Consider the following 13,800-nt stretch of genomic DNA (forward strand, 5'->3'; position numbering starts at 1 on the left):
AGCAGAAACTGAGGAGACACACACGTTTAAGTTAGCAATGTAAAACACACCGATACTTTCTGGAAAGGAAGAGTGCAAACCAGCAACAGAGCACTCATGAAATACAGTTGAATATTCACTGGTGGAATGTTTTTCTAGCTTCATTTTGTTCTAATTTAGTAAAATGAATTGTTGGGTTGTTTTTTGGGTTTTTTTATTGCAGTACTTTTCTCTTACCTCATCCTTTTACAGGTTAAATAAAGAAGATGTTGGGGTTTTTTGGGGTTTTGTTTTGTTTTTTTACAGTCAAATCCCAGTTGCTGGTATTTAAACACAGAAAAGGTGACAAGCAGTTGTCTTAAAGGTTTCACCATCCTAGACTCAAGTGCTGGTTGAGGAAAATCAGAGAATAGAACATTTGGCCTCAAAATGAAAAGCTAGGTTTTGTCTGTGGTCATGTACGTAAGAACCTATTTGCCAGGTAAAATGGAATTTAAAAGGTAAATGATGTAACAATACCATTTAAAAACTCAGCATTCACTGCCCTGTAATATTGCAGTAGCGCCATGTCTCCCATTCCAAGTACAGAAACATCACATGGTTACAAAAGTCACATGAATGTAAATGCTGAGGGCTAGATTCTGCTCTCTAACACCAGTATATGCATAGGGTAACTGAAGTGACTTCACTGGACTTACTACAGATTTACACTGTAATAATGGAAAGCAGAATCTGGCCCTTTGTTTTAATGGCACCCACTGTACATAAATACTAGTCACCTCTCTTGTCACTATTGCTAGTTTTGACAGGATTTGTTTTTTCAGTCTACATGTACATGTAACCAGCTTGAACTCTCAAGCATGCTCTTGTAACATTTTATTTTCTACTTTTATTTTCAGTAGGTGACTCATCACAAGATGGCAAACCGGGCTCAGGAGAAAAGATCAAGAAACGTGTGAAAACTCCATATTCACTTAAGAGGTGGCGCCCTTCAACATGGGTCATCTCCACTGAACCACTGGACTGCGAAGTCAACAACAATGGCAGTGATAGGGCAGTCCACTCTAAATCCAACACTGCTGTTTACCTTGCAGATGGAGGTACTGCTACAACAATGGTGTCTAAGGATGCAGGAGTGAACTGCCTGTGAAATATTTTAAAAGCCAACAAAATGACATTTTTGCATTATTTGAAACGAACATGCAGAAGACATTTTAAAAAACTGCTTTCTCCTCCTGTCAGCACCCCCTGCCAAGAACTCGCTTTAAATGGATTTCAGCTATGCAGAAATTTTTTAGCTTATGCTTCCATATTTTTTGTTTCATTTTTTGAATGTTTTTGCACTTTTATTTAGTATCGCTAAAGTTAAGTCTGTCTGTTTTTGACCACAGAATTATATATATGTGTATCAAAAATGTGGTCTCAAAATATTTTTTTAAAAAAAACAACAAAAAAATTTATTGCTGATAATCAGTTTGGACCAGTTCCTAAAGATCACTAAAAACATAAGCAGACTATAAGACAGGTTTGACTGCAGTGGTGTCTTGTATCCATGTTTTGATTTCTGTGCACAAGTTAATTAGTATGTTTCTATGTTACAGAGTGTATTATCTTTTGAATGCCCTACTTTTCTTGTGTTATGTTGAAATGTGCAATAGTCTATAGTTCACAGTTCGCTTTATTGGAAAGTGTGTTTATAAAACTGCCACACATTCTCCCCCTCTTTGTGAGTATTTGTTAATTTTTTTCCTGTTTGGCAGTTGATCATTCATGACAGTGAACTTTGCACACCATAGCCAGCTTGAAGCAGCTGCCTATATCTATCATTGAGCTCTAAGATTATAATGGAAAATGCATGAATTTTCCCCATCTTGAAAGGACTTTTAAAAGGAACAAACAAAATATGATTTCAGCTGCCTTTCTTTTCAACCTTCCGTATCTTAACCAGTTTCCTTCATAGGAGACATGACACTGGAAGGGGAAGCTCTAAGCAAGACAGTGTTGAACAAAGTGTGAGGAAACAAAGTAAGTCTGCCATATTTGATTTTTGCTGCAGTTTCAGTTTGTATTTATGAACATTTTTTATTGAATGCTATTATTGTGTATTTATCAGAAATCCTAATGAACTGTCCTACTAAGATCTTGAGTATACGCAGTTGCATTTTGTTCCTTACAAGAGAAAAAAGCCTGACTTATGATTGACACAAAACAGTCATGTGATGAGCAACTAAGCGTCTATTAAATACCTCCGTAGAGGTAAATACTGAGGTCTGGAGCCATGTCCATCAAATTACATATGCAAGTATGTTTATCCTAATTGGCAGCAGCTGAGTTAAGTGAAAACTAGTTTTCTTAGAGTTTTGTATAGACCTCTTAATTCATCTTGCTATTAGAATTTTAAACATACACTTTTAAAAGTTATGGCCATGAGGGAGAGATTTCAATCTTTTATAGAATGTATGTAACACTACATACACTGACTTCATGTATTTGTGACCATTAATCCCTTGAGGTGAGTGACCACAACTTCTTCCCAGGATAATAGAATTTGTCTATTTAAACAGAATTACTTCCTTTCTGGACATTGCACCCACATGAGGCCTTTGTCTCAAGAGTGATTATTTACCCTGCTGAAATAAATTTAATAAGAAGTAATTAGCTAAGAAATTGAAGTATCTAGTGTGGTGTGGCACTGAGCAAAGCTTTGTAGCTGTATCTGAAAACGGCTCATGTCCCAACACCTAAAAAACTGTGGAAAAATTATTCAGTCAGCGTGCCAAATCACTATGGCAGGATGCTAGCAGCCAAGATTTGCCACCAAACTTGCCTTTTTTCAGCTGCCTGAATCTGATTTTCTGTCCTTCCAAGACCATTCATTACCTTGATATTGCTTTTGTACAATCTTTCCCCATACCGTAACTTTTTCTAACTCTCTTCTTGAGCCTCTGATGATTACCTGCCATACGTAATATATGGCCTTCCACATCTGACTCTGTTTCCCAAGCTTCCTTGTTTGCATTCCTGTCTCTCTCTGGCATCTTATCATGCTTCCTAAATGCTGTAGGCCAGATTCTGCTGTCAGCTACACCAGTATAAATCAGGAGTTGCTTGCTTCATTGACTTCAGAGGAGTTACTCTGCTATTATACTGGTGTAACTGAAATCAGACTCTGGCCCAGTGTAGTTGCAGAAGTGTAAATCAGGGCAGAATTTGGCCTCCAGCTCTTTAAGCACTGCCCAGTCCTTGCACCCAAATAAAGGCTCCTGCTTTTCTCTTAGGCACAACTTTGTTAGCCTAATGTATAAAAATACAGTTGCTTATCTTTATGTTGCTAAAAGATGTTCTCCATTTTAGTTTCAGTTCTTTCTCCTGCTTGCCATCTGCTGCAATCTAACATCCCAGATATTGAAAACTTGCCACATGTTCAGTTGGCTTGCATTACACACTGATCTGAATTCTTGACACGATAGTCATAACATTGCCTGTTGGAATTTTTTTTTTTTTTTTTTTTTTTTTTGTTCCTGTTGGAATTTACCTTAACTTGAAATTCTTCACACTTTTTGGATCTATGTGTGAATTTCTGGAGTACAATACTTTGTTTTTTGCAGCAGTCACTGTATCATGTGCATAATGAAGATTGCTCACACCTCGTTTAGTGACTTTTTGCTTTGCCTTAAGTGTAACCTTTATCATAATTTCAGAGCGTTACTTTAAAAAACATCTGTAAAACACTGTGACAGTTCTCGGGGCACCCAGGACTGTGAGTCACAGTGGTTACCCCTTGCCTCCAGCAAAAGGGAGTCTTTCTTATGGTAGCTGGGTGTCAGCTCCTTGACACCATGAGCCTTTCAGCCACTCGAGCACTCTTCTCTGAGCTATACCATCACTAACTTCACCTTGCAGGTTAATAAGAGGTGCACCTCAGTTCCTGGGTCCTTTTGAATTATTCCCCTGCGCTATCCAGCCCCTAACATTAGCTACTCACAGAAATTCCAGACCCGTGCATTTTATCTTAAATCACTGCACCTGTAAACTACGCAGCACTTGTGAGCACTTATACGAAAACAAAACTAGGTTTATTTAAGAAAGAATAAAGATTTAACTAGAAGTGAGAGAAAGTGATAGAAACAACTTATGACAACACAAACCTGGGTCTACACTTATCAATGGCTACCTTTTCTATATAATAAGGTAGTCTTTCCCCCCAGGGTTCAGTCAATTGCTGAGCTGGCTGGTGTCACAAGAATCAGGATCTAAATGTTCATGAAAGCAACTTGCTTCTTAAGTGGTTTCCTCAGTGAATGGATCCAGAGTGCCTTTTGCTCTTTTGTCTTTAGTCATAGCCCTGGTGATATTCTGCCTGCTGTAATATTCCTTTTTCACCTCCAAGTGGTTTCAATCGTTGGCAATTGTCTTTGACCGTTTTCCATTGACTGTTCTGGGATGTAGCCAGGTTAGATAATAGACCCTTGCACTGCCTTGCCAGCTGACTGGGGAAGAGTGACAACTCTCTTGCTTGAATGAGACATCATCAAAACACTTGGTCCGGTGATTAATTTTTACTCCAAGTCCATAAAGCATACTTTCCGTATAAATACATTAATTCTTAAATATCCATACATACATCTCACAATGATTGAGTCTTGACAAGTTATGAGCTTTCTGTAGCTACCTTTTATGTTACTCTTTATGGATAAATATCCTGTAAGACATGTTTGGTGCAGTAGGTTTGTCAGGTCTGAGGTGAAAGATGTTTGCAAAGAACAGGGGCCCTTTGCCAAGGAGCCTCTGTATTACACACTCACACTCTTATCTTAGGTTATGTCTACACTATAGCCTATGCCAGCAAAATTTATGTCGCTCAGGGGTGTAAATATTCCATCCTCCCTGTACGACATAAGTTACACCAACATAAGCACTCGTGTGCACATTGGTATGTCAGCGGGAGAGCTTTTAATGCTGACATAGCTTCTGCTGCTCGCAGAGGTGGTTTTATTATACCAATGAGAGATCTCTCTCCTGTTGGCATAGAGCGTCTTCACCAGATGTGCTGCAGCAGCGACATGGCCTAAGTTGAAACATGCTAGGAAAAGAAAAATTATTTACTCTAAATACTGCTGCTTTTTGCCAAGGCTGATTTCACTGGTCTTGTAGCTTTTGTTTTAGGCCAATCCTTTGTAATAATTCAAACTTTTTTATGCTTGATGCAGTCAAAAGTTTTAATAAAATCACTGTACCAGATGGAAAAGTCTTTCTGGCATTCTGCAATTTTCCCTAAGCTTCCTTAAAGCAAATATAACTTTCACGTTTCTCCTGTCTTTCTCGAACATTTTGTTGAAAACCTTTGGGGTAAATCACAATTGTCAGAAAGTATCTGTTGTATAATCAGTCTATCATAGATAAATATCATTTGTAACATAGTAGAAATGTGTACACTTTATCCCAATGTGAATTCTAGATCAAAACGAGCAACTTTATTACTTCTAAAGGTCAACCCAAACAGATGATAGGTATATATTAAAATGTTCGAATTTTGCAGAGTTAGATGAGGTAAGACTAAATATGGCTTAATTCTGATATATAATTAGCAAAGCCCTTGTTTTGCTCACAGTAGGTCATCTTATCTTTTCCACAGAACTCAATTCCTGTAATTAAATTACATTGAATTGTAGCTCACAAAAGTACCTTGGAGACTCATACTTAAGGTCAAGTCAAATACAAGAGAGAGAATTCTACAAATCAAACCTATTTTTAACTAATGTACAGTAAATCAGTTATGGAAAGTCCAGTTTATTTCTTTGTTAAAAAAATACAGTGATGGATAATGATGAAAGTTGATAAATTACCATTTTTCTAAATGCATATTGCAGACAATATAAATATATCAAAATGACAATAGACTGATAATGTAAATAGCAATGGATTGTGCCAATGTCAAATAAGCAATGGTAAAATATTTTATATGTTCACTTCTAATATGGAATTCAAATAAAATGTTACAACAAACATAGGTGACCTATCTATGTATAGGCCACTCAGAAATCTTATTGGTTTTAGAAAATCACACATATTAAATCTAAAGGACTTGTCCAGGCAAATATGTTGTCTGTTCACATGTTTCCTACTCCTATGAAGTTCAACATTACACAGTTAGTTTTGAGAATAGGAATTCTAGCCATATGTGTAGACATGCCTATATGGTGATAGATTTATTTTCTTTTTACCAAAATAGAGATTTATGAGTAGATTATGAGGAAATCAGGGGAAATGTTCCAGATAGTGCTCCACAAATGCATGTGTGCATACAGGCTAAATAATTAAAACATAATCCCACTCTTGCAATTCCCAGGTGTATTTAAATTGCAGAACTAAAAGTAAAGAAATACTTAATTTAAAAGAAAACCAGGATACACTCTGATTATATCATCTTCCAACCCTGGGAATACTTCATTGTAAAAAACACAGATTTTGTCTGTATTATGTTTCGTTAATATAATAGTTCACTTCACAGTTTTTTCTGTCATTCGTTCACATCTAGAAAATTACCTGGTTTTAGTGGCAACACAGTTTTGTTATTTTTTCAAAGTCTATTGGGGCAGAAACAAAAGTGAGAGGGATGTTGGCAGGTTTCAGGGATAAACTGAAAAATGTTTGATATGGAGTTGTTTAGAAAGTAAATATCCTCTCTCCCAACAACTTACTCCAGAAAAGCTCTTTAATCCTGAATGCTACAGGAAAAGATATATAAAAAGACACGAACATAGACATCTATGGAAGAGATTATCAAACAAAATTTGATAAGTAATATATTCTTACTCAGCAGATACATCTTATGTACATAATATATATGCTGCATAGTTTCAGGGCCCATTCAGTTTGCTGGACCCCTCCATGTGTTCTAATGACATTGCTAAAGTACTTTTGAGAGAGAAAAATGAAAAATATACATATTCCACTAGTGTAACACTCATGGAAATATATTCAGATAGTCATTTTCTAATGTGATAAAAAATGAAAACATCACAGCTATTTTGTCCCTTAATCATTATCTACACAGCATAGTCTTTCTGGAAATAGTATATATGCTGTGTGTTTTACTGCCAAAACATGTCAGAATAGTGTATTTTTATGTTATCTTTTACGTTATTTGATTTTTGAATATAGATTTACATTCACAGCTTCCAGACCATGATTGTGATCTATATAATCTGTAGTTACGGGTGCTTAGCACCTCTTAGGATTCGACCCTTTATCCATAATGAAATTTGCTTCCCACCTTTTTTGGTACATATAAAAAGAGTTCGTAAACCATGGGCCAGCTATAAACACAGAAGTTGTAACCTGAACATCTGTCATGAGTAAAATTCATACATGTAAATCAGTACAGGAAAAGTGTTTTACGTTATGCTGTGAATTATACATGCACACAGGCACTAACTTTTGTTTTTCCCGGTGGGTGCTCCACCCCCTGCTCCGCACCCTCCCCTGAGGCTCCACCTTCACCCCTCTCCTAACACCCCCCGCTGCTCACTCCTCTCCATTCCCTCTCCTGAGGCTGCCCCAACCGCCGCTCCCTCCTCTCTGCCCCTCCCTCTCCTAGCACCAGGGGCCAGCCTGAGAGCTGGTCAGCAGCCAGCCCCAGGGCTGGAACCAGTGTGGCTGGTGGATGCTGAGCATCCCATATTTTTTTTCCATGGGAGCTTGAGGCCCGGAGCACCCACAGAATTGGCGTCTATGTACTTGCACCAAATAATAGTTCCTTATTGCTACCACAGAGAAAATGATAAAGGAAAAAACAAGATTAAAACAACCTATAGTACAGATTAAATTTGTAGGCTGTGTCCTTATCCAGATGTCAGAACTCATCTGTAACAATCTAACAAAACATTCACCCGCAGATAGCTATCTCATTAGCCTATGAAAACTGGGCTGTAGATCCTTCAGCACTTTCTCTAAAGTCAGATTGTGGAATTTGCACTCAGGTGCGCAGCTCATCACTTGCATTTCTCAGCTGCTCATTACATTTTGTATGCATTACTTTTTAACCCTTTCTTACCGCAAAAGCTAGACATACTGCAAGGGAGCCATAACACATTTTTGTCTTTGAAATAGTTGTGTATGTATTTAGATGCATATGTGTTCTGCATTAATTCCATTTTTAAATACTATGTGTTAGGTATGAAATAGGCACATATAATGTCCTGATCAAACAGGCAGACTTTTTCACAGGCCATGTTTAAGTTGCGTCTTTTCCATATTGCAATAGAAATTGGACTACAACTATGAAACGAATACAATTCCTCCCAAATACTTAATATCCCTCCGAATGGAACCTGGTCACTGACTATGCCTGGACTGTGTGTACTTTGAAGAAAGGTAAAAAACGGGGAATACAGTTGATACGAAATGCATTTGAAGCTGAATAATTAAAGGTTGTTGGGGTTTTTTTTAAACATTAAAATTAGTCTGAAATAAATCTAAGATATTTAAAGAGTAATATTTGGCATTTTCTTTTACAAGACCTTTGTGATGTTATAGCTAAGGTTATGTGTGCACTTCCAATATAAATCCAATTTTTCACAGGGCCCTAAATCTACTGAAAAAAATTCTCTTCATGGGTTAGAAGTTATACAAAGCTTCAGGTCAGGAATATATCTGTTTGGTTTTGGTTTTGTGTTTTTAATTTTTAAAATGTAGTTTAGTTTTGGTGTAAAATAATAATTAAACAGATGTAACATTTTGGGCTTCCTTCGGCTCTCGCTGAAGTCAGTGATAAAACTTTCAATGACTTTTGGCAGGATCAAGCTTTTGGCTCTCCTGGGAATCAGAATGGGAATTCTATTTGGTATAACTTTATCTGAGAAATAGTTTGTATCTAATCAGTTAGGACTTGATTCAATTTCCACTAAAGTCAGTGGGAGTCTTGCCACTGATTTCAGTGGAAGCAAGATCAGGTCCCCTGGCCTTCTTTACAGTAGATTTTTCCCCCTTTTATAATTTCTCATCATTGTTACTACTGGTATAGTGCCAATAGCGGGAATGCTAACGTACACGGGCCACTTCTGGGTGCTGGCATTTTGAGCAGGGTTAGCTAACATTCTAACGAAAGCTGCAGCAGCAGGTCCACGCTAGTCCAGCCATGACAGCGGAGCTGCACCAGTGGTAGCACTGGCAGGACATTTTAAGATAAAGAGCCTGTTTCTCATTAACTATAAGGTTCCTTTTTAGAGATCTGGGCTCTGATGTAGTCACAGCCATTGTCCAGGATTCATATTTAAACATGTTTTACTTTATTGTACATGCCAATGCCATTTTAAATAATCTTACTCTGTAGCTCAAGTGGTTTAATTTACATAATTGCAAAATAAAATAGAACCCAATGAACTGTTGACCTGTAATAATCTGAAGTTGACAGTGATTCCAAAGGTGCCATTCTAGTTAATTTCGATACATAATCCATGTTTCAATAAATTCAGTAATTGGCCTAGGTTTGGAAAAGCTCCTTCAAATCTCTTCCATTCTCTTGGGAAATTAATCCATGAGTTTGGGGACCAGGGGCAGAGTTGTAGGGGTGGCTAATTGGCTATTTTACAATTTACAATGAAAAGTCGTAGGCATTCCCACACTTTTGCCATTTTGTTAAAGATAGAAACTAGCTCCTTTCTTTATAGTTTAGTAGTTCGGGGGGCTTCCAAAAGTTAGCTTTTCACAGTTTACTTACTCGTTTTTCAGGCAGAGTAGTAATTTTCAAGATTTCTTTCTGGAGCACTAGATTCAATCTTGTTTGTTCAGAACTTGGTGATGATGTAGTCTGCAGCCTAATCGTAGTATGTTTTAGGCTCCCACATGCATGTTTGGTCACCTCTGAAAGGAAAGGAAATAGTTAATGGGATCAATTAACATTAAGGTTGTGAGGAAAGCAGGTAAGGCCAAGTTAATACTGACTTCATTTGTCACTTATTTTCCTGGTTTGTGGCTTTTATTGCTCTCTCTCTCTCTCGCACGCACACACACGAAATATATTTTAAAAGATTTTTGTACGAATTTTTTCTTGTCTGCTTCTTGTCCTTAAAGGAAAATATGTTGTATTCACATTTATATATGCTGGAATCTTACCTCACAATTGTTGCTGGTTACTTTTTTTCCACAATATACAAGGACAATGGCCAAACCCTGATTCGTAGGGTTTGGTGTTTTGCAGAAGCTGAAGTGTGGAGATGTGAAACTGCTGTTCTCCTTATGAAAGAAAGGAAAACTATAACCCTAGAGAGCATTAATTTCTGAATGAGCTTTTCTGGGGGAAATAGTAATTTTGGAGTATCATCAGAACCCTTTTGCTAATGGGTATTGTTGGGTTTTTTTCTCTCAAATTACAGATGAAATATCATGTATGAATTTATAAATAGTTACTTTGTTATTTTCCTTTTGTATAAGCTGCCCAGTACCTCGCTATGCTGTATAAGTTGTGTTTTATGAAACAGTGTGAGTATGAACTCTTAAAAGCTAATTACTTTTCCTTTTTTAATCATCTGTGGATGCCACTATGAAAGCTGACATCGATAAGCCACTACAGAGTTTTCTATGAATACTTGTAAGAAAATGCTTTGTTACATATGAACCTAAATAAAAAGATTGTATTGATACAAACACAGGGATAAGAACATTTAAAGACTATTCTTTAGGTTTAAAAGGCTTGCTGTAAAACGGTGCATTATTCCATTTATTAAAGATCATATTCATGACAAAAAGTGTGGACTTTTGTGAGTTTGTGACAGTATCATTAACTCTTATTAGCGTAAGCTGTTCCTAGGTACAAGAGCAAGGCCACTACTGTGGAGGGGGAGGTAGGTAAAATCGTACTGGCTAAATCATGTGACCGTTGTAGACGTTTTGGTCTTGATCCTGCCCAGAGGAAGTGTGCAGTATTGCATGTATTAAGTACTAACCAAACAAAAAAGAACAAATGCGTTCAAATGATTTCAGATTAAAACTAGAATCTTTTCCCATCACCCATAAATAGGAAGTTCATCATTTATCAGTTGGATTTGGCCAAAAGTGTTTACACTGTGCTGAACTTGGACTGAGTGCATGAATCTAATCTTTTAGCTCCAAAGTCTACCACCAAAGCAAAATCAGTTGTAGTTGGGAGTTTATCCTATAGCAGATATAATTAAACTTTTTAGAGGAAGGGAAGAACGTCCCACTGGTTAGGGCACTTGCGTACGACTTCTGAGACCTGGGCTCAAGTCTCTGTTTTACCACAGACTTCCTGTGTGACCTTGGACAAGTCACTTGTCTTTAGGTCCCCCATTTTCAAAATGAGGATAACACCATTGAGAGATAAACACATTAAATACGGTGAGGTGCTGAGATTGATGGTAATGGAGGCCATATATGTACCTGAGAGAGAGAGGGTCTCATTATTTCCCATATAAAGCAATGATTCTCCTTATGGCCCAAGGTGTGTCTGCCTCTGCAGGCTAGAGTAGAAAGTGCGGCTGTAACCCAGAATACCTTGCATAGGAGGCAGCACACATTGAATGCCATGGGGGGAGAGCCAACATGCACTGCACACCCCATGTTGATACTTGGCATAAACCTCTTAACCTGCCAAAGCCCAAATGTGAGAACCAAAATGAAGGCTGCAAACATGTTACTACTGGAGCAGCACAGGTGCTGCCATATAGGACAGTCCATCTAGTGCCATGTTCTGTGTCCAATAGTGACTAGTAACTACTGCTTCAGAGGAAGAAATCTGTTTTAGAGGAAGGAACTACTGCAATAAGGAGTTATGAGATAACCTGCATCTAGGGGGAAAAGTTTGCTCCCAAGTTCCAGCAGCAGTTACCTTGTGCCTGAAGCTTGAGGGTTTAATGCCCTCTGAACTCCATGTTTAGTTTATTAATATTTCCTAGTATAATTTTAGCTATTCCTGTTGTTCACATACATCTAATCCTTTCTGAAGCCTCTGGATCCTTCACATAAAAGGGACATGGAAAATGGCAAGCTGGATATTAAAATAATTATTGATGTGGGAAAAGTCTGGAAACTTACTTCTAAATCACATTGCCATGAAGCATAAAACAAATCTTATTATCTTGCTACTGTGCTTTTGTTAATTTGACTGAATCTAAGCTACACATTGAAACTACAAAGCCTGTTGTGCTTTGCTCATGTTAAGAGTGTGAGAGAAATTGTTACCATTTTTGTTTTGGTCTGTACGTGAATAGTTATTGCAGACCATTGACTTTTATTTCATATTTGCTTCTCTGCAATTCTGTATTTGGGTCTGTTTTCTACCCCCAAATAAAAATATAATTTTTTAAAGGCACTTTGACTCACGCTCTGATGTTATCTTGACTGTGAAATACACAGTCTAGAGTCAAAGTCTCCATGAAAGAGAGAAAGCAGAGTGTCGTGCTCTGTTGCACTCTCAGCATGTGGAAAGGCAAGGAGATATCTTACATTAATAAGTGCAGAACACCTCCCTGACATTTAAACCACAGAAGGGCAGTGGAAGCTGAGGACACGGTACAAGACCCAAGCTGGATTTTCTGGGGTATGTCTATCTATTCTTTGGTTATTCCAAATTTCTGGCCAGAAATTTAGAGGGGGTCATCCCCAGGATGTCAAAATCAGACTGAGTTATCTCCCAGGCAGATCTTGATGCCCAACCTCACTCAGGCTCTGTTGGGTTAGGTTTACTCTACTTTGTATCACCTGAATCGTCTCTGGGGCAGTAGTGCACTACCAGGGAGGATGAGACAACCTGTCCTTCCCTTCTTTCTCCAGGCTGAAGGTAGCTTGTTTGGAGTTTCTTGCTCTTCTATACCTGCAAGGGTAACAACGAGATCTGGTTCCATGATGCACTACATAAGACCATACCGATCTGAGACCTTGTCCTCTAGCCCCTATTACTTTTCTTATTTAAATCAAGATGTGTTGGTAGAGAGTGGGCACACAGTACCAGTAGCTGCTAGACTGCCATTTGCCTGTATTTGCTGTGTTTCCAAACCCAGGTGGGAGTCTGAAGCAGTTGGACAGCAATCCTCATTGGCTCAATATAGCTGAACAGTGGAATGCAGCCATGAACTGGGCAATGCTGTGCAAGAACAAGGGGGCCACCACTAGAAAGTGATGTTGTGAGAGGAAACTGCCTTATTGTCTTCATAGTGCATACACATTCACTGGTGCACTCACTCTGCTCTTCTCAGGCCAAGGGCACCACAAACTGCACCCTGTGGGGTCCGGAATGGACTGCAGATGAGGAAGCCTCCAATAGCACCTAAACTCAACTACTGCCATGTGACCTGAGTTATAAACACTTGGAGCCAGAGCTGGTGATCCTTCCACCAATCCAAGAGCAGTCAGGAGCCCAGATTCCACAGAAATCATAGCAAGAGCAGGATGAATAATGTATTTTTTCATTCACTGGTGTAATCAAGTCCAGTCATGGCTAGTCGCCTTCTCATGGCCAAGCGGGCTGCACAGCTCTCTGTCTAGACTAGCACCCCTTGTCAATGGTTGCGCCAGTGCTCTAGCGGTTTCTCTCCCTGGTAACACGGCCCTCCGAGCAGGTCACATCTGTAGTTCACCCCTTCTGGGGTCCCAACTGTCCCAAACTAACAGTCGGAAAATATCTTTAGCAGAAACAAAAATCCTTCCAACCCTCTCTGGGGCTCTTCAGCAATATTCCCTAGGGAGAGGAGGACACCCCCAAGAACCCCTAGACCAGGGGTGGGCAAACGTTTTGGCCCGAGGGCCACATCAGGGTGCGAGGGTGTATGGAGGGTCGGGTAGGGAAGGCTGTGCCTAGCCCCT

The 13,800-nt window shown here is 38.7% G+C and overlaps 1 protein-coding gene and 1 long non-coding RNA gene across 6 annotated transcripts in view; one reads left to right on the forward strand and one right to left on the reverse strand.

Annotated features, from left to right (window-relative positions):
* BMPR2 (bone morphogenetic protein receptor type 2) overlaps positions 1-1,702 on the forward strand; it is a 170,913-nt gene extending 169,211 nt beyond the window's left edge. For all 3 annotated transcript variants that reach the window (XM_073306445.1, XM_078848022.1, XM_073306447.2), the window contains exon 13: positions 879-1,702. In XM_073306445.1, coding sequence (XP_073162546.1) covers positions 879-1,129 — 251 coding nt within the window. In that variant the 3' untranslated portion in view covers positions 1,130-1,702. The remainder of the gene's footprint in view (positions 1-878) is intronic.
* LOC144929133 (uncharacterized) overlaps positions 1-13,800 on the reverse strand; it is a 69,096-nt gene that overhangs the window by 26,849 nt on the left and 28,447 nt on the right. For 2 of the 3 annotated variants that reach the window (XR_013634440.1, XR_013634439.1), the window contains exons 5-6: positions 12,700-12,811; positions 9,701-9,843 (exon numbers count right to left, since the gene is read on the reverse strand). This is a non-coding gene — a long non-coding RNA (uncharacterized LOC144929133). Of the gene's footprint in view, positions 1-3,650; positions 9,844-12,699; positions 12,812-13,800 lie in introns of those variants that run through there. The other variant, XR_013634438.1, reaches the window with a different exon arrangement.

The sequence above is a fragment of the Lepidochelys kempii genome, chromosome 11 (genome assembly GCF_965140285.1).
Source record: "Lepidochelys kempii isolate rLepKem1 chromosome 11, rLepKem1.hap1, whole genome shotgun sequence".
Taxonomy (NCBI): Eukaryota; Metazoa; Chordata; order Testudines; family Cheloniidae; genus Lepidochelys; species Lepidochelys kempii.